The 26,411-nt window shown below is 45.0% G+C and overlaps 2 protein-coding genes across 6 annotated transcripts in view; one reads left to right on the top strand and one right to left on the bottom strand.

The window, feature by feature from the left end:
* Positions 1-11,287, top strand: part of LOC143294711 (mitogen-activated protein kinase kinase kinase 1-like) — a 46,496-nt gene extending 35,209 nt beyond the window's left edge. For both annotated transcript variants that reach the window (XM_076606123.1, XM_076606125.1), the window contains exons 18-21: positions 490-621; positions 2,693-2,835; positions 5,661-5,792; positions 6,875-11,287. In XM_076606123.1, the coding sequence (XP_076462238.1) occupies positions 490-621; positions 2,693-2,835; positions 5,661-5,792; positions 6,875-7,030 (563 nt within the window). In that variant the 3' untranslated portion in view covers positions 7,031-11,287. The remainder of the gene's footprint in view (positions 1-489; positions 622-2,692; positions 2,836-5,660; positions 5,793-6,874) is intronic.
* Positions 11,288-11,515: 228 nt separating this feature from the next.
* LOC143294712 (peroxiredoxin prdx-2-like) overlaps positions 11,516-26,411 on the bottom strand; it is a 45,300-nt gene continuing 30,404 nt past the window's right edge. For all 4 annotated transcript variants that reach the window (XM_076606128.1, XM_076606129.1, XM_076606127.1 and 1 more), the window contains exons 3-6: positions 25,019-25,135; positions 21,355-21,477; positions 15,673-15,803; positions 11,516-13,319 (exon numbers count right to left, since the gene is read on the bottom strand). In XM_076606128.1, coding sequence (XP_076462243.1) covers positions 13,231-13,319; positions 15,673-15,803; positions 21,355-21,477; positions 25,019-25,135 — 460 coding nt within the window. In that variant the 3' untranslated portion in view covers positions 11,516-13,230. The remainder of the gene's footprint in view (positions 13,320-15,672; positions 15,804-21,354; positions 21,478-25,018; positions 25,136-26,411) is intronic.

The following is a 26,411-nucleotide window of genomic DNA, read 5'->3' on the forward strand; positions in this document are numbered from 1 at the left end:
TCTGTGTTGGTTTCAGTGCTTGTAATCAGTTTTGTGTTGGTTTCAGTGTGTGTAATTAGTTCTGTGTTGGTTTCAGTGTTTGTAATGAGTTCTGTGTTGTTTTCAATGTGTGTAATTAGTTCTGTGTTGGTTTCAATGTGTGTAATGAGCTCTGTGTTGGTTTCAGTGTGTGTAATGAGTTCTGTGTTGGTTTCAGTGTTTGTAATCAGTTTTGTGTTGGTTTCAGTGTATGTAATGAGTTCTGTGTTGGTTTCAGTGCTTGTAATCAGTTTTGTGTTGGTTTCAGTGTGTGTAATTAGTTCTGTGTTGGTTTCAGTGTTTGTGTAAGGGGTTCTGTGTGTTGTTTCAGTGTATTACAGTGTGTGAAGTGGGCTTTGCATTGGTTTCAGCTTGTTACAGTTTGTGTAATGAGCCGTGTGTTGTTTTCACCGTGCAACATGATAACGGGGGGCTGTGTTGTTGAGTGTGGCGTGTTGCGCGGGGTTTCAGGAGGGTCACTGTCGTACCTGCTGGGTCAGTACGGCGCTTTCACGGAGGCCGTCACCATTCGCTACACACGACAAATCCTCCGGGGCCTGGCCTATCTCCATGACAACCATGTTCTGCACCGAGATCTCAAAGGTCAGTTCTTGCTTGTAGTGAAGAGATTGTGGGAGAGGTGCCATAGGTAAGGTGGGGGGGAGGGGAGGGGGGCTGACGTTGTTTATGTTGATGTTCTACTATCTAGGTCTTGAAGGATGTGACTCTCTTCAAGAAAAGTTCCATTTGATCTAGTCATAACATTTATTCATTACATTACAGGGTTTGTTTTGCCGTGTTGATTTTTTTGTTTGTTTTGTTTTATTTTGTTTCTTTGTTTGTTGTTTTCTTTGTTTGAAATTTGCTGAAAATGTAAATCATAGTTCACAAACATACATCCTACTAGGTCTGGGGTATGTGATAGATGTCTTAGAGAAGGGTGAAAAGAGAAAATTGTTAAGTTCTCATGGAAATTGTTAGGTTTTTATGCACTCATTTAAAACAGATTGTTGAACTGGTCAGCGACAGAGATGGTAATGCATGGTGAGCAAGTCAGGAACATCTGGAAGTACAATAATCTTTTTCTTTTTTCTCTTCTTTTTTTTTTTTCTTTTTTTTTGTTGTTGTTGTCACAACAGATTTCTTTGTGTGAAATTGGGGCTGCTTTCCCCAGGGAGAGCGCATTGCTACACTGAGAGCGCCACCCATTTTTTGTGTTTTTGTCCTGCGTGCAGTTTTATTTGTTTTTCCTATCGAAGTGTTTTTTTCTACAGAATTTTGCCAGGAACAACCCTTTTGTTGCCATGGGTTCTTTTACATGTGCTAAGTGCATGCTGCACACGGGACCTCGGTTTATCGTCTCATCCGAATGACTAGCGTCCAGACCACCACTCAAGGTCTAGTGGAGGGGGAGAAAATATTGGCAGCTGAGCCGTGATTCGAACCAGCGTGCTCAGATTCTCTCGCTTCCTAGGCAGACGCGTTATCTCTAGGCCATTATTCCACATAATCATTCATACAATGAGCATTGGTGTGGTGTGGCATTGTGGATACATGTTGGCTTACATCACAGATTGAAATAAGCTTACAGCTGACAGTTGGACCAGCAGCAAAGTGAGAGCTGTATGATCAGTGGAATGGAAATTCATTCACAGTTTAGTCTTTGGTGAGGGATCATATAATTCTCAAACTGGGAGCCAAGATTGCGCTGGTTCTTAGTGCTGTGGCAATAGGGGTTGGTTAGCCATTGGGGACCATCCCAACATGGACTGTCCTAAAGCCCTCTTGGCCAAGAGAATGGGGTTGTAACTTGGGCAAGACACTGTCCACGATGATCAAATTCTAGCCCAGATAGAAGAGCAGCTGCCACTTACGCTGTTCTGATGGTCAGCCAGACATGACTGACTCTCATACATATGGACATGTGGAGACAACTTGGGGTGGGGAGGGGGGAGGGGTATAAGGCCATGCTGGAAGCAAAATGATTCCCAGCTTCTTGGTTCAAAGTCATGTCCAGTACTGTGTGTGATCTCTTTCTCTCAGTCTGTCCACCGTACCTTGAGAATGGTTCTGGTGCTAGCATTGCAGGGCAGATGATAAACCCAAATGGTATCTGCTGTATGCTCTCAGCGCATGTAAAAGAAGCCAGAGCAACAAGAATACAGTCAACAGACTATGAGATTGTGTTGAATTATTTTATTTCATAACAGATTTGTCAGTGTGAAATCCGTGCTTCTCTCCCGAGGGTGAGCATGTCACCGCAGTGCAGTGCCGCTCTGTGTGTTTCCTTTTCTCTGTCTGCAAAATGGATTTGGTTGTTTTTTTTATCAGGGTGGGGTTATCTACAGAAATTTGATAGGAACATCTCTTTTGTTGCCATGGGTTCTTTCACACAAGTTCAACACATGCTGCCATGTTGGACCAAGGTTTATTCTTTCATCCGAATAAACAGCATCCAGACTGTCTCTCAGGGTCTTTTGTAAGGAGGTTGGGGGTTGGGGGACGACGACATTACCCTTGTATTGTATTGTATGATACTCTTCATCACAACAGATTTCTCTGTGTGAAGTTCAGGCTGACTGCATTGCTACAGTGCAGCACCACCCCTTTTCTTCTGCCTGCAGGTGTGTTTGTTTTCCTGTCACCTGTGTGTGTGTGTGTGTGTGTGTTTCAGGAGCAAACCTGTTGGTTGACAGCACAGGGCAGCAGTTGAGGATCGGGGACTTTGGGGCATCAGCACGTCTGGCATCGCAGCACACAGGGGCCGGGGAGTTCCAGGGACAGTTGTTGGGCACCATCGCCTTCATGGCGCCAGAGGTCAGTTTCTCTTTTCTCGAGGAGGCGTCACAGTGCTCCAGACAGATCCGTATGTATACGCTACACCACGTCTGCTAGGTAGATGTTTGACCAGTAGCATAACCCAATGCACTTTGGCCTTGAGTGCGTGCATATATATGTGTACTGATCAGAGTGGATTTCTTCTACAGAATTTTTGCCAGAGGACAACGCTTACGTTGCCATGGGTTCTATTTCAGTGCGCCAAGTGCATGCTCTACATGGGACATGGTTTATTGTCTAATCCAAATGACTAGGTGCTCCATTTGATTTTCCAGTTAAACTTCAGTGGGAGAAAGGGCAAGACTGTGGTTTAAACCCAGACTGTCACGGATATTGTATCTGCAGATTAATCACATTAAGCACATTAATCATTTTTTTATGAGGCAACAATTGAGGCGAGGCCATGGCAGAATTGGTTAGGTCTTGGACTTGTGATTCAGTGTTCACCAGTCATCAGGGTGGGACTTGTGGATCAGTGTTCACCAGTCATCAGGGTTGGACTTGTGGATCAGTGTTCACCAGTCATCAGGGTTGGACTTGTGGATCAGTGTTCACCAGTCATCAGGGTTGGACTTGTGGATCAGTGTTCACCAGTCATCAGGGTTGGACTTGTGGATCAGTGTTCACCAGTCGTCAGGGTTGGACTTGTCTCAGTGTTCACCAGTCATCAGGGTTGGACTTGTGGATCAGTGTTCACCAGTCGTCAGGGTTGGACTTGTGGATCAGTGTTCACCAGTCATCAGGGTTGGACTTGTGGATCAGTGTTCACCAGTCATCAGGGTGGGACTTGTGGATCAGTGTTCACCAGTCATCAGGGTGGGACTTGTGGATCAGTGTTCACCAGTCATCAGGGTGGGACTTGTGGATCAGTGTTCACCAGTCATCAGGGTGGGACTTGTGGATCAGTGTTCACCAGTCATCAGGGTTGGACTTGTGGATCAGTGTTCACCAGTCATCAGGGTTGGACTTGTCTCAGTGTTCACCAGTCATCAGGGTTGGACTTGTGGATCAGTGTTCACCAGTCATCAGGGTTGGACTTGTCTCAGTGTTCACCAGTCATCAGGGTTCCAGGCCAAGTGTCAGCATAGTGTTGTGTCCTTGGGAAAGGCGTTTTACTCTGATTTTCCCTACTGCACCCAGGGTGTGACTGGGTACCTGACGTTGATTGGGGAAGGTTCAAAGCAATGGGAGGAAAGAACTGGGCACTCCCTTCCTTTTTCTTCTTCCACATTCGTGGGCTGCAACTCCCACATTCACTCGTGTATGTACGCAAGTGGGCTTTTACGTGTATGACCATTTTTACCCTGCCGTGTAGGCAGCCATACTCAGTTTTCGGGTGGGCGGGGGTGCATGCTGATTATGTTCTTGTTTCCCATAACCCACCGAACGCTGACATGGATTACAGGATTTCTTTAACGTGCATATTTGATCTTCTGCTTGTGTATACGCATGAAGGGGGTTCAGGCACTAAGCAGGTCTACACATATGTTGACCTGGGAGATCAGAAAAATCTCCACCCTTAACCCACCAGGCGAGGGGCGCAATAGCCGAGTGGTTGAAGCGTTGGACTGTCAATCTGAGGGTCCCGGGTTCAAATCACGGTGACGGCGCCTGGTGGGTAAAGGGTGGAGATTTTTCCGATCTCCCAGGTCAACATATGTGCAGACCTGCTAGTGCCTGAACCCCCTTCGTGTGTATACGCAAGCATAAGATCAAATACACACGTTAAAGATCCTGTAATCCATGTCACCGTTCGGTGGGTTATGGAAACAAGAACATACCCAGCATGCACACCCCGAAAACAGAGTATAGCTACCTACATGGCGGGGTAAAAACGGTCGTACACGTAAAAAGCCCACTCGTGTACATACGAGTGAACGCAGAAGAAGAAGAACCCACCAGGCAAGGCACAGCAAGGAATAAAGTGGCGCCTCCAGCACCCCAGATATAACCCAGAAGAAAGATACCATTTGCTGGAACAACAGGAACAGGTCAAGATCTTCCGCCTGAGGACTGGACACAACCGCCTGCTCCTCCGCATGCACACAAAATTTGGCATTGGACAGAGTGGAGAGTGCCCTTGTGGTGAGGGACCAATGACAACCGACCACATCCTTCAAGACTGTAGGACGCATACAGCATCCAGGAGGAAGTACTGGCCAACACCGACAGCAGTGGAAGCCAAGCTGTACGGCACCCTGGAGGAGCTGCGACGGACGGCAGCCTTCATTGAGGACACTGGGCTGCTCATCTAATGGGAGGCGAACGAGGAAGAAGAAGAAGAACCCACCTGGCGCTGTTTCCGAGATTCAAACTCCGGACCCTCAGATTGAAAGTCCAACGCTTTAACCACTAGGCGGTTGCGCCCGTCACTCCCGTCCAATGCCGAGCCATAGATTCTGGATATGGATCCATTGCGCCCATAGCTGTACAGGCTGTAGGACATTTAACCTTGTAAGGCAATACCTTTCTCATCAGCTTCTACCCATGTGCCTTGTAACCTGGTGTGACTCATGTATGGTTGAAGTCTGTGAAAGCGCTGTTGTGAATAAGAATCATGTGGGGATCGACCTCAGAACCTCGGAAGTATGATGCTCATGGCAGTGAAAACAAATGAAACCTTCTCATGAAACAGGGAGGTGGGGGGGGGTTGGGGGGGGAGTTCACAAACACCAGGAAGTTGACCTTAAAACCCTGAAGTATGACATGAAACAGAGAAAAAAAAATCACAAACAACTACCATCCACACAAACAGCACCTTAGTGGAACTGACAGTGAGGTGAAGTTGTGATGACTGTGGACAGGTGTTACGGGGGGAGAGTTACGGGCGGGCGTGTGACGTGTGGAGCGTGGGCTGCGTTATGATCGAGATGAGCACGTGTCGCCCCCCGTGGAACTCCCACGACATCTCCAATCACCTGGCCCTCATTTTCAAGGTGAGTTGGGCTTGTTTTTTGTTTTTTTTACCTGCCTCACGGCCATGCACCAGCAGTACAGGTTTGGTGACAGTTCAGTGGTTGTGTTCAGTGGCTGGGTGGTCCGGTCAGTGCAAAATGAGAGGATGGGGCCCGGCCCTTCTGTGCCAAGCCCTGGACACAGTGAATATAAATCCTCTGCCCCTGTGACCATTGTGGGCTATCGGTCCAGGGCCAGGTTGCATGAGGTGATATTTGCAGCACTCAGTTTGCTTAGAGTTCAAAATGTTCCTAAGTATAAATGGAATATACTGTAGAGTTAGGAACAGTGCTGCTAAGTTTCCTCATGCAGCCGGCCTCAGTCACGTAAACCTTGGTCATATCATTGTTTTTAGTGGAGATTCCTGCATGCCAGATTGTTTCCTTCTGTTTGAAGAACCTTCTCACTGTGACAGCTACTGTTAACTTTCTTGGTGTGTGGGTAACTTAGCTTTCAGAACATTTTACTGGTGTGGAAAGTTTAGTATTGATGGACATATCTTGATCAAACTGGTGGTGTACTCAGCTTTCTTCTGCTTTTACAGTGACAGTCCCATTGGGTTTCACTGATCAGAATTTCATCCAACTTTGGCATCTTAGATTCAGCCTGGAGTTGGAAGTGGGATTATGTGTTGCCAAGAAACTAGTTCCTGGTGATGGAGGGGGATTGTTGACAGAAGTGAAACTGATCGACTTTGTTCCCAGCTTGGCTCTTTCAGGTCTGGCCTAAAATCCTGCTCTCTCCCCTCCCTTCATACCCCCCCCCCTCCCGAACCCTCCCCCACTCCCCACACACACCTCCCATCTTCTGGTCTACAGTTTCTGTAGTTTTCTGTTCACAGGCACTTGTTTTTTATAATATCCATCTGAATCGTTTACACATGCATGTGAATGACTGGTGTTGTGAAGGGGCTTTGATACGTCTCAGCACAAAGATTCCACGCCATATGAATACTAATCACTATTATTTTTATTTTTGCCCTGTCTTTGATACATCTCAGCACAAGATTCCGTGTTATATGAATTATTAACTATTATTGTAATGATTCCCCTGTCCACACCAGATTGCCTCGTCAGTGGCCCCGCCCCCCATACCGGACAACCTGTCGCCCCCAGTGCGCGACCTGATGCTGAGGTGTTTGGAGCAGAAGTCGGAGGATCGACCCCCAGCCAAGGACCTGCTGATGCACCCGCTCTTCACCAAGTTCTCCAACTACTGACCCCCCTCCCCCACCTCCACCTGCCCCCGTGGCTGAGGACCAAACCACTCACCTCCTACACTGCTGAACCTGTGGCCGCCGGCCTGCCCACCGCGGTCAGGACCCCACGTCCTACCTACTGATGTCAGACTGGCGGTTCAGGTCCATCCTGCTGCTGCTCAGGACCAACAGTGTGTATTTCCTTTTTGATGATCTCGGGTTTCACACACACCACAAGCTCACTTTAACACTTCGTACATTTCGTGTATGGGTTCATTTCTCATGTCATTGTTTTCATTGACTTGACGTTGGCCCATGTTGCGGGTGCCATGAGAGATGCACATATTCTGTCCCGGCCTGTGGACTGGACCAAAGGCATGTATCACGTCCACAGGGCCTGGGTCTTCGTCCCCTAGCACACAGCTCCAGGCTGTGTGGCGGGATTTCGATGGGAGAGGAAGTTGGCAGCACCACTCAGCATCTACGTCTTCCCCCCACCTCTATGTCTCTGGCTCTGGCTGGTCGGGTCAGGGCTCTCTGGTTCAGGTATAACAAACATGGAAACAAAGAGACTGACAAACGGAGGACATTTGCGTCAGTCAAAAGTCCTCCCACATGCATTGAGACGTTCGCACGAATCTGAAGCCTCCTTCCCGGCGGAGCCAGAGACGGTGGGAAAAAGGGAAAGGTGCGTGGCGGTGTGCTGCTGCCCACGAGTTGTTCTGTGATATACATGCTGTAAAGTTGAGGTGATTGCCCCCCCCTCCACGGCAGACGATGCATGGAATGTATCGTTGGTTGAGTTGTGGTAACTTACTCTGTCGGGCCTAACCACCCTGGTGTGGCTTGACTGGAAAGGGGCTGCACACACAGGCCACCTTCACATCCTGCTACAGCTGACGGCACATGCGTGTAGGGGTGTTGATATAACAGAATGGGGATTGTTAGAATGACATGAATAAACACATTTTCAACAGTAACAAAAAGAATTAAAAAGAATACTTTTTACTTGACAGCTTTTGGGGGGAAAAAAACAACTGTTCCGACAGCTATGACAGTTAGAAATTCTGTTTGTTCATGCATGGATGCATCGTTCTATTCTTTTTAACTTAAAAAAAAATAATAAAAAAAGAACAGAATAGTTCGTTTATTCATAGATGCATTATCATGCCACGGAAGTTTGTTGAAAGGGGACTGAAGGGGTAAGGCGCGCACAATTTTTTTTTTTACATTATTATGTTTATGAATTGGTGTGTACAACTCACCCCTTAAAAGCAGCAAGCAGCAGCATGAAAGGAAAATTAGACATATATTCATCAGACAGTAGAATCAGACCTGCATTCGTCAGACAGCAGAGTCTGGAAAGAGGGAAGCGTTTTCCCCTCAGCATGTGGCAGTTGGTGTGACGCAGTGTGTGGCGGTGTGGCTGTGTGTGTTGGCGATGTGTTGAGAGAGTTGGGCAACCAACCTCTACTTGCAGGGAACCCTGAATCATTCCACTGAAGCACCACTTGTGACTTTTTAGCTTGCCTTGTTCAACTGGCTGTGTGTTGTTCGTTGTGTCCTCACCCCCACAAATGGACTTAATGGATGGGCTTCCCCCCCAGGCCCCTCCCCCTGCCCCCCCTCCCCCTACAAGCAGACACCCTTCAGTGTCTAGCAGTCCCATTTCTCTCAGCAACTGCTTGTGAGAAAGTGGTTGACGTCAGAAGACGACACGAATGGTGCCGGTGCCAGCGTGAGCAGTGCTGGTTTTCAGTGACTGCGACAGGCCGGAGGGCAGGGGCGGGGCGTAGCGTTGGGGTCAACCTGAGGCCTGCGGGTTCAGGGTGGGTGAAGCTTCACCGGTCAGTCAGGGACAGGGGGCCCTAGGTTCGAATCCATGGTGAAAAAACTGGACTCATGGCCTGCGTTTTGCTGCCGTGGATGCTTCACCCTCCTGTCGAGGCTCGGGGGCTGGGCTGTGAGAGAGAATTCAGCAACGTTGTTTGCCTGGCACTGAGATTTGTCCAAGGTCTGTGGAATTTTCGTAGACCAAGGAGAATTCTCTCAGCATGCTCAGCAATCAAGAGCACTGCCGAGGTGTCTCCTGCAAGTCAGCCCCCAGGTTCCAGCAGCCATGTGTTGACAAAGCCTCATTTCTTGTTACAAACTGTTGAACAGTGATACAACAAGACTGGACTCCTTGTTTTTTTCTCTCACAGCCATTCCATGTTGAAGTAGTTGGGGTTTTTTTGGTAGGTTTTTTTTTGTTTTTTTTATATGTCGAGTTAATGTTTTCTTTCACTAAAACGGAATGGCCCCTTTTCCTTATATATATATTTTATTTTTTAATTTTTTATGATGACTAGTGCAGGGGAACAGAGAGACACCCTGAACAAAGCTGTAGTGCAGGGAATTAGTGCAATGGAAAAAAAAAGTTTGTGAAGAAGTCCACACACAAAAAAAACACGTCTCTTTTTAGTCGATAGGTCCCTGACCTTTCCTGATACTCTCCTCCTCCCTGAAAGTTGTATCACTCGTTTCACAGGCAGCTGCTGATCATTTTTGGTCGGTGTGAGAGTCGTCGTGTTGTCAGTTAGGGTGTAGATAACGTAGGCATTTCATTGTGTCGGGGTGGGGAAATCAGTGACGTTTTGGATGACTGTCACAGAGAGTGGATCTGGTATACATATCTGCAGGAACTACAGTGAGAATGGGGCTACACTGGATGAATGTATATATTTGTGTGTGTGTGTGTGTGTGCATGAGGACATTTCATGTACGTAATGTTTATTATTGAGCGTCAGAGAGTGAGTGTGAAATGGTTGAGAGGTTGTTGAGGGTTTTTTTTTGTACACTTTATAAAGTTCTTATATACAGTGTAATAAATTTATTAACTAATTTATAGAAGGTAATTTTCTTAACACAATGTGTCAGATTGTAGAAAGTAACAACTGGAATGCACATCCATGTGTGCTGGTGTATGTGTTGATTTTATTTAACCTTAATCGAATGCAATCCAGCGGTGTATGAGAAACATTTTTCATTCAAGTGCTTCCACCTATGTTTTTTTCCTTGCACATTGAAGTGTCATGGTTTTGTGACACTGTTTGTGGGTCTTAAAACTGCATGGAAAAGCCTTGTTGACAGTACGTTTGGTCTGAAATCCAAATCAGTCTCTTAGTATTGGTCAGTGGAATTATAGTCACCTTTTTTTTTTCTCCTAAATGTCCAAATGTGCCTTCAGTCTGAGAAATGTGTTGCAGATATTTGTTCAGAAAATGGTCTTCCATCCGGACATATTTTTAAATTGCTTCTCATGGGAAAAGCTCACCTTTTTTGTTTGTCTTTTTTTTCTTTTTCTTTTTTTTTTTTTTAAGAAAAACTGGAAATATTTACACGTTCATATTTTTATACACGTTTTATGTGAAACGAGGGGGCAAGGGGACGTGGGGCACTTTGATATAATGAACTTGAAAAATCTTTTTTATACCATGTACTTAAGTTAAAATTCTAGTGTTCCTGTGTGACATATCACATTGCATTTTGTACGTGGGTGTAGATGGTGATGAGTGCGTGTGTGAACAAAAGGAGCCTGAAATATTTAGTTGTACAGTGTTTTTTTTGTGTGTATTTTTATTTATTTTTTTTTTAAACCATGTTTCCACCATGTGCCAAGATGTGACCTTCCCACAGCGGTTTTCAGTTCATGTCTGAAGAAGAGAGTTTGAAATGGCAACGTCTTTTTAAACCAACGTCAGGAAGATGTCTGCAAATGCTCTTTCGCAATCTTCAACAACAGAGCGTGCGTAACTTGTCCCACAAGTCTGTTGGAAAGTCTTCATTTCAGAAAAGAGAGAGAGAGGACGCAGGTGTACTTTGATAATTTAGCAAAAAAAAAGGTTTGTTTTTTTTTGTTTGTTGTTGTTTTTTTGTTGTTGTTAAATACGGAAACTTACCAGGAGTGCATTTGGATTGCGTGTCAGTGTAAATACATGTTGGATAATGACCAAAGGATGTTGCTATCCACAGCACTTGCACGATTTAACACCACACGTATTGGTTTTGGTCGAAATGGGAAGTTGGTGATAGCCCTTCAGAGATGGATCAACATGATTGACAATACTCATTTACAAACCCCAACAAAACTTGTTTGTAGCAAGCATGTCTGGACTGGATCACGAGGAAGGAGTGACCGGCAGTCTGTGTTGACCGCAGACCATTTCACCTGAAATGCCCTTTACTGGAATCTTGGTTTTATGAACAAAAAATATCCCCCCCCTCCACCCCCACCCCCCCACCCCTCCCCCAAAAAAAAGAAGACTGCCCCACTTAAAGGTATTATACCCAAAGTGCCACTTTTTATACCCAACTGAATCCTTCCCCCCTCCCATCTGCTCCATCCCACCCCTCCACAACCCTCACCGTTCTTGCCTTCCCTCTAGACACGTGCTTGATGTAGACGCTGTCACCCGACTTGAGGAACGTCTCCTGACCTTCCACAGCTCCTTGAAAAAGTCCCACTGGTTTGTTGTCAACAGTTTTCACAGAGTGGGTAAGAAAACGTTGAAGGTACCTCCCACTCCCCCCACCCTACCCATCCTTTCCTCCCCCACCCCTATTCCTCAGTGTGTGTGTGTGTGCATAACTCCAAAGGTTGTGATAATAGTTCCTAAGTTAATCCCTAATGATCAGCATAGTGCACTGCTCATATCAGGGTTTTTTTGGTTTTTTTTATAATCCACTCACTAGATCGGTACAAGTGCAACCACCGAAAGAAATAAATGCTGATTTCCTACCTCTGTGTGTATGTGTTTGTGTGTGTGTGTGTGTGTGTGTGTGTGGCTGGCATTGTGCTGTCTGGGTCAGTGTGTTGTCTGTACTTTTTGGTTTGAGAGGGTATTGTGTTGGGCTTTTGCCACCAATTAAACTGCACTTCACTCCAAAGAACCTTGTATTTAATATATAGATTAAACCTGATGGTCAGAATTCATGTGCCCCTGCGTTTAATTCAGATAGGATAAGATTGTCATGAATATTCCTCGTAGCCCCGAAAGTATAATTGTCAAGTCACTCCACAGCTGTTTTTGCCAACTCCACAACATTGCTAACATTATGAAGCCTACTTCAAGCAAGCATACTTAACTCTCTCCATACGAACGGCGAAAGAGACGACGTTAACAGCGTTTCACCCCAATTACTGTCATCAAAATATTGCAAGCGGAAGGCTCTTATACTGAAGAGGTGAATGTTGACAAAGAATACCACAATTCTGACGACAGAAGCTAAAGGTTGGGTCATCCAGACACCCACTGGACATCTGAGGGGTCTGTGTAGAGAAGAGAGGACTGGCCGTACTGAGTGAGTTCCCCCCCAACCCCCCAGAAAATTACACTTGGTGTGTTAAATGACTTGCCGACAATCCAAACAATGAAGCCAGCAGAACTTTTTTCTTCTTCTTTTTATGTTCATTATTTTATTTTCTACTCACACAGCGACATTGAATTACAATTATACAAATACCCTTCAGATAAAACGGTACGTGTTCCCATCAACCACATACTAGTGACAGCTAACATGCAAGTGATGGCTGAGTAAATGTTGATGCTGTTTGAGATGATGATGATAAAGATGATAAGAGTTCAAGAGAAATGAATGGCTCTCTCCTTTCTACCCAAACTGACCATCCAGCGGAAAAACTAAACGCTGACAGGAGGATGAAGCTCACAGAAGCCCAGATTAGCAGGACATGGTGAAGTGTGTGTGCTACTGTTAGTTTTGGGGTGAAGGTTTGGCAAGTGTGTGTGTTACTGTCAGTGATGGTTTGGTTTATGTGTTAGTGTTGCTTTGTGTGTGTGTGTGTGTTGGTTTTTGTGTGTGTTAGTGATGGTTTGGTTTATGTGTTAGTGCTGCTTTGTGTGTGTGTGTTGATTTTTGTGTGTGTGTGCTTGTGTTGGTTTCAGTGTCCATGAAAGAAAAATCGGCCATATACTCTTCTGTAAATAAACTGAAGCCCATGAAAATCATTCACACAGCAAGTCACCGTGGTGTGTTACTTAAAGCTTCGTTGATACAGGTTTTGCTATGAACAAGACCCACACAAAAAAAAAGACCCAAGGAGGCAGTGGGAGAAAGAAGTTCATCTACGATCTGTTGTGGAAGCCATGCTCTTTGAAAAACCTATGACAGAGCCCAGGGGGAGGGAGAGGAGGGGTGATGATGCAGGGACACCCGCTGTGTCAGTTGTTGGACTTGGAGAAGTAGGCTTTGCTGTCCTTCACGTTGGGCTTGATGGTGTCCTTCCCTGGCTTCCACCCCGCTGGGCATACTGCACAAAACAAGGCGAAATCAGTGGTAAAGGGTTGAATCATCATCTAAGATGAACAGACTGTAAATGAATGAACGAACGAAGGGTTAAAGGTCATGCAGCATTACAATAATAAATAATAATAATGATTATAGTAATTAAAAAAAAATATATAATAATGATAATAATGTACATTTATATAGCAACCTTTCTCTCTAAGAGTTCAAGGCACTTTACTTGAAAGAATAAGTTACAAAATGATATAAATCATTCATGACCACTCTTTCTCCAAACCCCTCCCTCCCCCACCCCCTCTCTCCCTCTCTCATTGGTCATGCATACAAAGAGAGCTGGCAGGAATAGGGGGGGGGGGGGGGAGTTGGAGAAGAAGGAAGCTGAGAGTGCTTGTAGATTGGTTTTAAAAAGATGGGTTTTTTAGTGAAATGTGAAAAGCAGAGATGGAATCAGATGCATGTATACAGCCATTGCAGCAGTGATGTTATATCCACTGTATCAAGGGCTGGGTGTTGGAAGGCAGTGCCCAATCGTCTCCTTCTGCCATTCTAACTTTCCCTGACTGAAGCGGGGTACCACTTCACACAGGGGTGGAGCGAGAAAAACGAGTGAAGTGCTTTTCCTGGGGACACAACGCTGTGTCATAACGGGGACTCAAACCCTGATCCAGCCCGTTAACACAGGATCAGAAGTCTGATGCCTAACTGACCGCCACGGCGCCACCCTCCAACCAGTGTTGATGTACAAATTGTGACACATGCATGCATGCTCAAGAATCGAGAATATCTAATCCTTCGAACTGTGTTGGGGTATGGGGGATATGAAGTACTAACATGATTGATATTATACACCAAAATTATAAAGTGTTAGCAGCAATTACAACACTTGAACTTGGTGATAAAAATAGATACATAATCGGTGTCATCTTGTAATCTTTTTGACAAATCTCTGCCTTCTTCTTCTTCTGTGTTCGTGGGCTGCAACTCCCACGTTCACTCGTATATGTGCGAGTGGGCTTTTACGTGTATGACCGTTTTTAACCCGCCATGTAGGCAGCCATACTCCGCTTTCGGGGGTGTGCATGCTGGGTATGTTCTTGTTTCCATAACCCACCGAACGCTGACATGGATTACAGGATCTTTAACGTGCGTATTTGATCTTCTGCTTGCGTATACACATGAAGGGGGTTCAGACACTAGCAGGTCTGCACATATGTTGACCAGGGAGATCGGAAAAATCTCCACCCTTTACCCACCAGGTGCCGTCACCGTGATTCGAACCCGGGACCCTCAGATTGAAGTCCAACGCTTTAACCACTCGGCTATTGTGCCCGCCATCTGCTTTCAAAACAGTGCTCTCTTTCCCTGCTCTCAACAATTGCAAAAATTAAAAAAACTGATTTGGGATTCAACTATTTCTTTGGGATAAACTCTCTTTGGAGAAGATCAGCGCATTTCCAACATTCATACTAAAATGAAATATGTCTCTTACCACACTCATGTAGCAGTTACACCAGAACACAAATCGCAGGAAATACTAATACATCTACCAGTCTTGACAGACAAGTTGCAACGGATACACCTAAACAGAATTGATGTCACACACACACGCGCGCACGCGCGCAGACATGAGAATATAAGAAGCAGAGAGATCTACTGACAGATTCAAAACCTGGGCCACAATGGGTGGATGTTTCTGTCATTCTGAAAATTGTTCAGCAACTGAACCAAAATGCGTGCCTTGTTGGAAGAACAAAGTAAAATGGGGAAAACACTTACAACAAAAATCACAAAATTGCTCATATGGAAATACAGAAAACACAATGTCCAAAATTCTGGGCACAAAAACCAAAACACAGAAAAAAAAGAAAGTGTTCCAGCCTGTAGAGGAGGAAGGTGGCAGAATGGTAAGGCACTAATCTGGCAACAGTGTCTGTGAGGATGTGGGTTCCATTCCCACTTTAACGCTTTCTCCCAAATTTGACAGGAAAATCGATCTGACCATGTGGTCATTCAGATGAGGCGTTAAACCGAGGTCCTGTAAGTAGCACGTAGTTTGCACACTGAAAAAGAACCCATGGCAACAAAAATGTCCTCTGGCAAAATAGAGGACATAATCAAAGAGAAGAAGTCGGCTTTGATAGGTACACAAATATATATATATATATATATATATATATATATAAATATATATATATGCATGCACTCAAGGCCGAAGCACGTTGGGTTACACTGCTGGTAGGGCATCTTCCTAGCAGATGAGGTGCAGTGGTTGTGTATTTGTCCAAACACAGTAATGCCTCCTTGAGAAACTGAAACTGGAACTGCATGGGTCCAAGCCAGCCCCCCCAGGTTCCTACCTTCACCATGGGCGTCAGTGAACTGGAAGGCCTGCACCAGTCTCAACGTCTCGTCCACAGAGCGGCCCACGGGCAGGTCATTGATGGTGATCTGTCGCAGGTTGCCCTTGTCGTCAATGATGAACAGACCCCTGAACTCACACACACCACAGGCAGGTCGTTGATGGTGATCTGTCGCAGGTTGCCCTTGTCGTCAATGATGAACAGACCCCTGAACTCACACACACCACGGGCTTTTACATACAACACATGTGAATTGACTGCCTTGTTGTGAAACGTCCGGCTAGGAAACGAGACGATCTGAGAGCTCAAGTTAGAAATCCCACACGTGACAGTATTTTCTGGTAATGTCCAATTTTGGCATCCTAAATTACGGCAGCTATTGGTTCCATTTCCATGGTTTGTAGGACGAAAAACGGAAAAAAGCAATATTGTAGCACGTTAGTTTAGTGACTAAATCCGCATCAAAATTTAGTAAAATAACATAAAATATGAGTTGAAATCCACCCAAAATGGGTTACAACATCAACTAATGGTAATACCGTTTCATACATGCACATAAATTAGGTGCAATAATTTTGGATGCTAAACTTGGACTTAAATATTTTCTCTCCCTCAACCAGACCTTGAGTGGTGGTCTGGACGCTAGTCATTCGGATGAGATGATCCCCTGTGTGTGGCATGCACTTGGGGGGCACATAAAAAAACCCATGGCGACAAAGGGTTGTCCCTGGCAAGAGTCAGCAGAAAAACCCACCCTGACAGGAAATCAAATACACATGTAGGCAGACACAAAAGTAAAGCACTGCACTGCAGCAACACGCTTTCCCTGGGGACAGTAGCCTGAGTCTAACATGGAGAAATCTACCATGACATCATGCAATACAATACAATACAATACAATACAATACATAGACAACAGGACAAAATGTCTTTACCCACCCAATCATTAATAATAATAATAAAATGTAGGTTTATATAGCGCAGTACCCCCATCTCAGATGGGGCTCCCCGCGCTTCACAATAAAAAAGAAAAAAAAAGAAATTTAAGACTAAGTGTCGTAAAATATGTATAAAGTCTACAAAGTTTAACATGACAATGGCTAAAATATGCATATGTAAGACTGACATGATAATATATATATATATATATATATATATATATATATATTATCATGTCAGTTTTACATATGCATACATATACACACACACATATACACATATATACATGTACACAAACACACACACACATATAAAGAATATTTGTCCTCCCTACACAGAATAAAGGTGTCAATCAGCCATGATAAAAATAAACAAAGTATGACAGTCGACTGGTTAAAGCGTTGAACTTTCAATCTGAGGGTCCTGAGTTTGAATCTTGGTAACGGCACCTGGTGGGTAAAGGGTGGAAATAAAATATGTGCAGACCTGCTTGTGTGTGAACCCCCTTCGTGTGTATACGCAAGCAGAAGATCAAATACACACGTTAAACATCCTGTAATCCAAGTCAGCGTTCGGTGGGTTATGGAAACAAGAACATATCCAGCATGCACACCCCTACATGGCGGGGTAAAAACGGTCATACATGCAAAAGCCCACTTGTGTAATAATATGAGCGAACGTGGGGGTTGCAGTCCACGAAAGAAGAAGAAGAAAGTATCATCATTCAGTGTGTAAAATTCAAAAACTCTTCAACTGCTGAAAGTGCCTTGAGGCTGCATGTGTGATTTTTCTGGCCTATTCTGATTATTGAACTGACCATTTGATGATAATCAACTTGTCACCAAGGTTGGTTGCACGCCATGTCCAAGCTAACAAAGAAATGGATCAGACGATGACCTTTCCAATGAAAAAGTGATGGGACATTTGTCTTCTTCAGCAATGAAATGGTCAAACATTCTCAACACTTTGTTAAAGGTCTAAGTCCAGTGTCCCATACTGGTCATTCAGATGAGACGATAAACCAAGGTCCTAAGTGCAGCAAGCACCTAGTGCAAGTAAAAGAACCCACGGCAACAAAAGGGTTGTCCCTGGCAAAATTCTGTAGAAAAACCCACTTTGATAGGAAAACAAACTGCAGGCAGGGAAAGAAAACATTAACAAGAGAGGCAAGGCCTTCAAGACTCACTTGTGACTGAGAGTAAAACACACAAGCTTTTTATGTATTGAATATAATTTCAAAATGTAATGTTTAAGATGAGAAAGATCAGTTTAAAGCAAATTAAGTCCCCTAGCATTAATTACAGATTAATTTCCCTTTTTTACTATCTGCACCAAAACGTTTGCAAAATAAATAAAACTTCCATGCTTAGCAAAAGAAGTTCCTCTTTGAACAAAAAATGATAATAATGACTGCTCTTGTTGTTGTGTCAGAATACCAGATCAAAGTGCCAAGTTTAGAGAATACAAAAAATATAAATATAACAGTAAATGCAGTTTGCATATAATTTGGTTTCTTTTATTATTTTTTTGTGCCCATCCCAGAGGTGCAATATTGTTTTAAACAAGATGACTGGAAAGAACTGAATTTTTCCTATTTTTATGCCTAATTTGGTGTCAACTGACAAAGTATTTGCAGAGAAAATATCAATGTTAAAGTTTACCACACACACACACACACACACAGACAACCGAACACCGGGTTAAAACATAGACTCACTTTGTTTACACAAGTGAGTCAAAAAGTGGGTGGTGCTCTCAGTGCAGCGACGTGCTCTCCCTGGGGAGAGTAATACAATACCAGTACAATACAAAACAATACAATACCAACAATGTACACCCATGCAACCTGCATACAGAAATACACAGCAGCTAAAGCCTCACAAAGAGCAAAACCCTTCTTCCTCTTCTGCGTTCACTCGTATGCACACAAATGGACTTTTACGTGTATGACCATTTTTACCCCGCCACGTAGGCAGCCATACTCCGTTTTCGGGGGTGTGCATGCTGGGTATGTTCTTGTTTCCATAACCCACCGAACGCTGACATGGATTACAGGATCTTTAACGTGCGTATTTGATCTTCTGCTTGCATATACACACGAAGGGGGTTCAGACACTAGCAGGTCTGCACGTGCACATATGTTGACCTGGGAGATCGTAAAAATCTCCACCCTTTACCCACCAGGCGCCGTCACCGTGATTCGAACCCGGGACCCTCAGATTGACAGTCCAACACTTTAACCACTCAGCTATTGCGCCTGTCACAAAACCCTTCAAACTGAAAGAAAAAAATAGTGTTACAGGATAACAGCCTTATCATAGGGCTCACGCCAGATTTTTAATATTGAAATTTTGAATTGTTCTAAAAACATTTTGTATTTGTATTTCTTTTTATCACAACAAATTTCTCTGTGTGAAATTCGGGCTGCTCTCCCCTGGGAGAGCGCGTCACTACACTACAGCGCCACCCATTTTTTTGTATTTTTTCCTGCGTGCAGTTTTATTTGTTTTTTCTATCGAAGTGGATTTTTCTACATAATTTTGCCAGGAACAACACTTTTGTTGCTGTGGGTTCTTTTACGTGCGCTAAGTGCATGCTGCACACGGGACCTCGGTTTATCGTCTCATCCGAATGACTAGCGTCCAGACCACCACTCCAGGTCTAGTGGAGGGGGAGAAAATATTGGCAGCTGAGCCGTGATTCGAACCAGAGTGCTCAGATTCTCTCGCTTCCTAGGCGGATGCGTTACCTCTAGGCCATCACTCCACCTTTAAGCCCCATTTTGGCCAAAAATGTTGAATGATTGCATCAAGGAACTGGGATGGAATGCATGGTATGCTGAGTACATGCTTATGCCCCTTCAACGAATCACCATTGGCTACAAATTGGCTTCATTTGGAAAGATTCTTGCAGAATTGTTTTGTTGTTGTTGTTGTTGTTTTTTTTGGGGGGGTTGTTTGTTTGTATTTTAAATCATTATTTTACTTTAAAGTTTGAATTCAGTTGTGTAATGATAACTGACAGAAACAATGTTTTGGGGGGTTGTTTGTTCTGTTCAGAAAAAAAAGTCCTGAAAATAGAAACTTTACAAACATGGTCATTTTTATCAAAATATCTTTAAGGACTTTTAAGTGTTGTTATCTGGGAAAATTCTGTAGTAGAAATCTACAGTGATAGATGCACACACAAAAAAGAGACAGTATTATTCATGTACTCAAGGCCTGGTTCAGCATATCAGTTTATGTTGTTGGTCAGACTTCTGCCCAGTAAGTGTGGTGTTGTGTGTGATGGATTTGCTTGAACTCAATGACGCCTCCTTGAGAAACTGAAACTGTATGTACCGGTATGTGTGTAACAATGCAGATTTGTTTAGAAGGTGGTGCAGCATTAGAAAGGCTCTCTGAGGCTGTTTCACACACCCAAGGTGTTAGGGTTAGGTTAAGGCTTTGGGTTATGGTTTTGAGTTAAAGTTTAGGGTTGGGATTATGTTTAGGATCTGGGCACTGGGTTCAGGTTTAGGACTGGGATCAGGGTTGGTCTATAATAATAATAATAATAATAATGGTATTTATATAGCGCTGGATCTTGTGCAGAGACAAATCAAAGCGCTTTCGCACCAGTCATTCACACGCATGCATAACTCTAAAACTGTAGAAACTAAAGACAAGGAAGAGGCAGGCAAGGGAGGCTATTTTGGGAAGAGGTGGGTTTTAAGGCCAGACTTGAAAGAGCTGAGTGTGGAGACTTGACGAAGCGAAAGAGGAAGTTCATTCCAGTCGCAAGGTCCAGAAACAGAGAAAGAACGGCGGCCAACAGTCTAGGGTTAGGGCTGGGCTAAGGTTGGGTCTGGGTTGAGGACTAGGCTTTGGGTACAGGGACAGGGTTCAGGGTTCTAAGGCGTTTCGCTTTTAGGTTTGGGCTAGGGTTTAGCGTTTGGGGTGAGGGCTTTTGGGTAACGGTTAGAGCTTAGGGTCAAGGGTTTGCAGGCAATGGTTTGGAACAAGGGTTAGAGTTTTCTGTCAAGGGGTCATGTGTGTGTGTGTGTGTGTGTGTGTGTGTGTGTGTGTGTGTGTGTGTGTGTGTGCGTGTGTGTGTGTGTGTGTGTGTGTGTGTGTGTGTGTGTGTGTGTGGAAGGTAAGGGGACTTAAGTGTATGAGTGGGAAATGAATCCGCTGTGTTGTATTACTTCCTTGTGTACATTTAGCTTTATAGGTTGCTTTTGATCTTTTGTCCAACCTTTGTCGAGTTGTCAGTGTGCTGGACATGGCTGTGGGCTGAGATATTGTGAAGGGTGAGTGACGAGCCTGTCGATGCTAGGCTATGTTTATAATTATATTCAAATAATGTTTCTTTATTCTTTCTGTTTTTACATTAAGAATACTAGTTATTACCTGCAGTGTGTGGATGTATGTATGAAACGATGTATGTGATATATTTTTTACATTTGTATCTTCGTAATATTTGTAGGGGCTGTTGTTGGCTTTTACAGTTATGGTCCCCATGTTGTTTACTTGTCTATGTTGTGATAATGCACCTGACCAAATTTCTCCAGTTGGAGATAATAAAGTTATTCTTATCTTATGCACACTTAAATTTCCAAACAGATTAACAAAGATGTATTGTATTGTAATGTATTGTATTGTATTGTATTGTAATGTATTGTATTGTATTGTATTGTATTGTAAGAGTTTGTGGGCAGTGGTTAGGGTTCAGGGTCAGGGGTCAGCGGGGGTCACCGACCTGAAGGCGATGCCCTCGTCCTCCTTCAAACAGCCGTACTGCCGGGACAGCTGTAGGTCTTTGTCGGCCAGTAGGGGGATCTTCATGTTGCCCAGACCGCCCTGCTTCCTCGGGGTGTTCACCCTGAAACACACACACACACACACACACACACACACACCACACACACACACACACACACAACACACACAGATACACACACACACACACACACACACACACACACACACACTGATATCACACATATGTACCTTGTACACACACACAATATATATATATTCACACACACACACACACACACACACACTGATGTCACACATATGACCATATGTACCTTGTACACACACACAATATGTATATATTCACACACACACACACACACACACACACACACACACAATTTATAAACTTAACAATCATTATTAAATAATATCAGTATTACATAGATATGGAGACATATTCATTATTCTATAAGTCTGTTAAAAGGAACTTTATTTTTTTTGGTACTGAAAATCTTGAATATTCTATCGTCAAAAACTGTACATAATTCTCCAGCTGCATTTTGTGATGGCAATTCAGGTCCTTTAGAAATCATATAATTCAGGTTCTTTAGAAATCATGCAGTTCATTGCCTATAAGGTTTGGTTAATTAAGTAGCTGGTTCAGTTCAAGGCCCAACACTCGGCTTATATCACAGATTGACATAAGTTTACATTTGGGCCAACAGCAAAGTGAGAGCTGTATTATCAATGGTTTCTCCAGTCAATGGGAAACCATTTACAGCTTAGTCTTTTGTGAAGGACTATGACTCTCAAACTAGGAGGCGAAATTGCACTGGCTCTTAGTGCTGCGGCCTTGTGGGCTGGTTGGCCTTTGGGAACCATCCCAACGCCGACTGTCCTAAAACCCTCTTGGCCGAGAGAGTGGGGATGTACTTGGGCAAGACACTCTCCACTGTAATCAAATTCTAGCCCAAATAGTCAGAACAGCAGTTGCCTCCTCTGCTGTTCTGATGGTCATAGTCGGACAAGACTGACTGTCATATATATCAGTTGAAATGTCTGCTGTCTGTCTTTTGTAACTGTGTGTTTGTATGCTAGTATCTCAAGTCCTGGCTACTGTTCCTTTTTTCTTTCTTTTTTCTCTTTCTCCTATCCTCTGTGTAACGTGTGATTGTGTTCTTTTTTTTTGCTTCCTAGTATGTCTTAATTAACTGAAACAGTAATATAAATGTGAATTAATTTTTTGTGATTTAAAAAAAAAACAACTAATGCAGTAAAATAACAATTACACCATTCTTTGTGTGTGTGTGTGTGTGTGTGTGTGTATGTGTGTGCTGATATAAAGCCCCTCCATTCCAATCACAAACCCCACCCCCGACCCCCACCCCCCCATCCTCACATGTCTAAAATAATATGTGAATGTGTGTGAGTGAGAGAGAGAGAGACAGAGGCAGAGACAGACTGATAGAGAGAGACACAGAGAGAGAGAGAGAGAAACAAAAACTTGCCCATTAAAGTAACAAACAAATTTTACGCTAACATCAAGCCTCCCACTTCCCATCCCTCTCCTTCCTCCACCCTGAACCCACCCACCCCCCACTCTCCATCCCTCTCCTTCCTCCACCCTGAACCCACCCCCACCCCCCACTCTCCATCCCTCTCCTTCCTCCACCCTGAACCCACCCCCACCCCCCACTCTCCACCCCTCCTTCCTCCACCCTGAACCCACCCACCCCCACCCCCCACTCTCCATCCTTCTCCTTCCTCCACCCTGAACCCACCCACCCCCACCCCCCACTTCCCATCCCTCTCCTTCCTCCACCCTGAACCCACCCCCACCCCCCACTCTCCATCCCTCTCCTTCCTCCACCCTGAACCCACCCCCACCCCCCACTCTCCATTCCTCTCCTTCCTCCACCCTGAACCCACCCCCCCCACCCCCCACTCTCCACCCCTCTCCTTCCTCCACCCTGAACCCACCCCCCCACCCCCCACTCTCCATCCTTCTCCTTCCTCCACCCTGAACCCACCCACCCCCACCCCCCACTCTCCATCCCTCTCCTTCCTCCACCCTGAACACACCCACCCCCACCCCCCACTCTCCACCCCTCTCCTTCCTCCACCCTGAACCCACCCCCACCCCCCACTCTCCATCCCTCTCCTTCCTCCACCCTGAACCCACCCATCCCCACCCCCCACTCTCCATCCCTCTCCTTCCTCCACCCTGAACCCACCCACCCCCACCACCCACTCTCCATCCCTCTCCTTCCTCCACCCTGAACCCACCCACCCCCACCCCCCACTCTCCATCCCTCTCCTTCCTCCACCCTGAACCCACCCACCCCCACCCCCCACTCTCCATCCCTCTCCTTCCTCCACCCTGAACCCACCCCCACCCCCCACTCTCCATCCCTCTCCTTCCTCCACCCTGAACCCACCCCCACCCCCCACTCTCCATCCCTCTCCTTCCTCCACCCTGAACCCACCCACCCCCACCCCCCACTTCCCATCCCTCTCCTTCCTCCACCCTGAACCCACCCACCCCCACCCCCCACTCTCCATCCTTCTCCTTCCTCCACCCTGAACCCACCCACCCCCACCCCCCACTTCCCATCCCTCTCCTTCCTCCACCCTGAACCCACCCATCTCCACCCCCCATCCCAACCCCCTCCGACCCCCCACCCCCGCCCCCCACCCCCGCCTGCCATTCCAACCCCCCCCCCACACCCCCCGGGCCCCCAAAACAGCCGACGGGCGCTATAGCTGAATGGTTAAAGCGTTGGATTTTCAATCTGAGTGTCCCAGGTTCGAATCTCACATATGTGCAGACCTGCCAGTGTGTATACCCAATCACAAGATCAAATACACACGTTAAAGATCCTTTAATCCATGTCAGCGTTCGGTGGGTTATGGAAACAAGAACGTACCCAGCATGCACACCCCGAAAACGGTGTATGACTGCCTACATGGCGAGGTAAATAAACAAAACGGTCATACACATAAAATGTTAAATGTTACATGTCTGTCTGAGTGTGCAGTGTGCGTGCCTGACATCTGATTGAATGACACAGGAAACGAATGATGAGCGCCCAACAGCAGCTGTCAGTCGGCTCTACCCAGGTAGGCAGCCTGTTGTGTAAATGACTCCGTGTTTGTAAAGCGCTTACAGCTTGGTCTCCGACCAAGGATAGGCGCTATATAAGTATCCATATCAATCAATCAATCAATCCAAAATACAGAAGAAAGAACCCACCAGGCGACGGGCGCCATAGCCGAGTGGTTAAAGCGTTAGACTTTCGATCTGAGGGTCCCGGGGTTCGAATCACGGTGACGGCGCCTGGTGGGTAAAGGGTGGAGATTTTTACGATCTCCCAGGTCAACATATGTGCAGACCTGCCAGTGCCTGAACCCCCTTCGTGTGTATACGCATGCATAAGATCAAATACGCACGTTAAAGATCCTTTAATCCATGTCAGTGTTCGGTGGGTTGTGGAAACAAGAACATACCCAGCATGCACACCCCCGAAAGCGGAGTATGGCTGCCTATATGGCGGGGTAAAAACGGTCATACACGTAAAAAGCCCACTCGCGTATATACGAGTGAACGTGGGAGTTGAAGCCCACGAACGCAGAAGAAGAAGAAGAAGAAGAAGAAGTCCCACCAGGCGAGGTGAGAGAAGACACTGTCGGTGGAAGCGGCCAGGACCTCGCAGTTGACGGAGCGGAACTCTTCTGCACGGTCACTGAAGGCGATGATCTCCGTGGGGCACACAAACGTGCTGCAAACCACACACACACACACAGGGGGGGTGGTTAGTGGATGTGGCAAACTTGTCAGCTGCTTACAGTGCCACAAAACATGGCTCTACTGTTGTTATGAGTTATGTATATATATATATATGCTGCAATGACGTGGGGAAAGGTAAAGACTGCTGCAAAGCGTGGCTCTACTGTCATGTACATATATATATATATATATATATATATAGAGAGAGAGAGAGAGAGAGAGAGAGAGAGAGAGAGAGAGAGAGACTGAGAGAGAGAGAGAGATACATAAAAAAAAGAACTACTACTAATAATAATAATATGTATAAGGCGCAAAAACTTGATGAAGTCAACAATAAGCGTACAAAAAATTAAAAATATAATAATAAATACATAAAATAAAATAAAAAATAAATAAATAAAGAATAATAATAATAACTAAAAATTAAAAAATAAAACAAACAAAAATTAAAAAATAACTATTTACTTCTTTCTTTTTTTTTTTCTCAAGGCCTGACTATCTTCCTAGGCGGACGCGTTACCTGTAGGCCATCACTCCACACACTCCCTTCCCCCACCTCCACCTCTCCACTGACATTGTCCACCCCCCTCTCTCCTCTATTTCTTGGACACAGCTGTTGAAGTCATTACCCTCTCTCCATACGAACGGCGAAAGAGACGACGTTAACAGCGTTTCACCCCAATTACCACCATCAAAATATTGCAAGTGGAAGGCTCTTATACTGAAGAGGTGAATGTTGACAAAGAATACCACAATTCTGACGACGGAAGCTGAAGGTTGGGTCATTCAGACACCCACTGGACATCCGAGGGGTCTGTGTAGAGGAGAAGAGAGGACTGGCCGTACTGAGTGAGTTAAACAAGACAACACGCCAGCCGCTCTGTGCTTTACGCTATGTATCACAGTGGAAGGACAGGAGACGGGTTTGACTGAAATGAAAACGGCAGATTCTGTTCTCATACAACTGCCTCGTTAACCCGTTCCGTGCCAGTGAATAAAACTGTCAGCTGACGTCCCAGACAACTTAGCACTTCACTCACAAGTGCCACAGAGACATCCACTGATGTCTTTCTTTCTGTATCAATGAAATAATGATAGTTTGTATTTTTGTGCTACAATTTTTCATCTACTAATGTCTTTCTTTCTGTATCAATTCTAAGTTTTTGTGCTACTTTTTTTAAAATGTGTTTATTACTTCTGAATCCTTAAAATTCCCCTGGTAAGAGGAGACCACTTTTTCTTCTCTTTTTTTATATCTTTATTTATTA

The sequence above is a fragment of the Babylonia areolata genome, chromosome 20 (genome assembly GCF_041734735.1).
Source record: "Babylonia areolata isolate BAREFJ2019XMU chromosome 20, ASM4173473v1, whole genome shotgun sequence".
In the NCBI taxonomy this organism is placed as follows: Eukaryota; Metazoa; Mollusca; class Gastropoda; order Neogastropoda; family Buccinidae; genus Babylonia; species Babylonia areolata.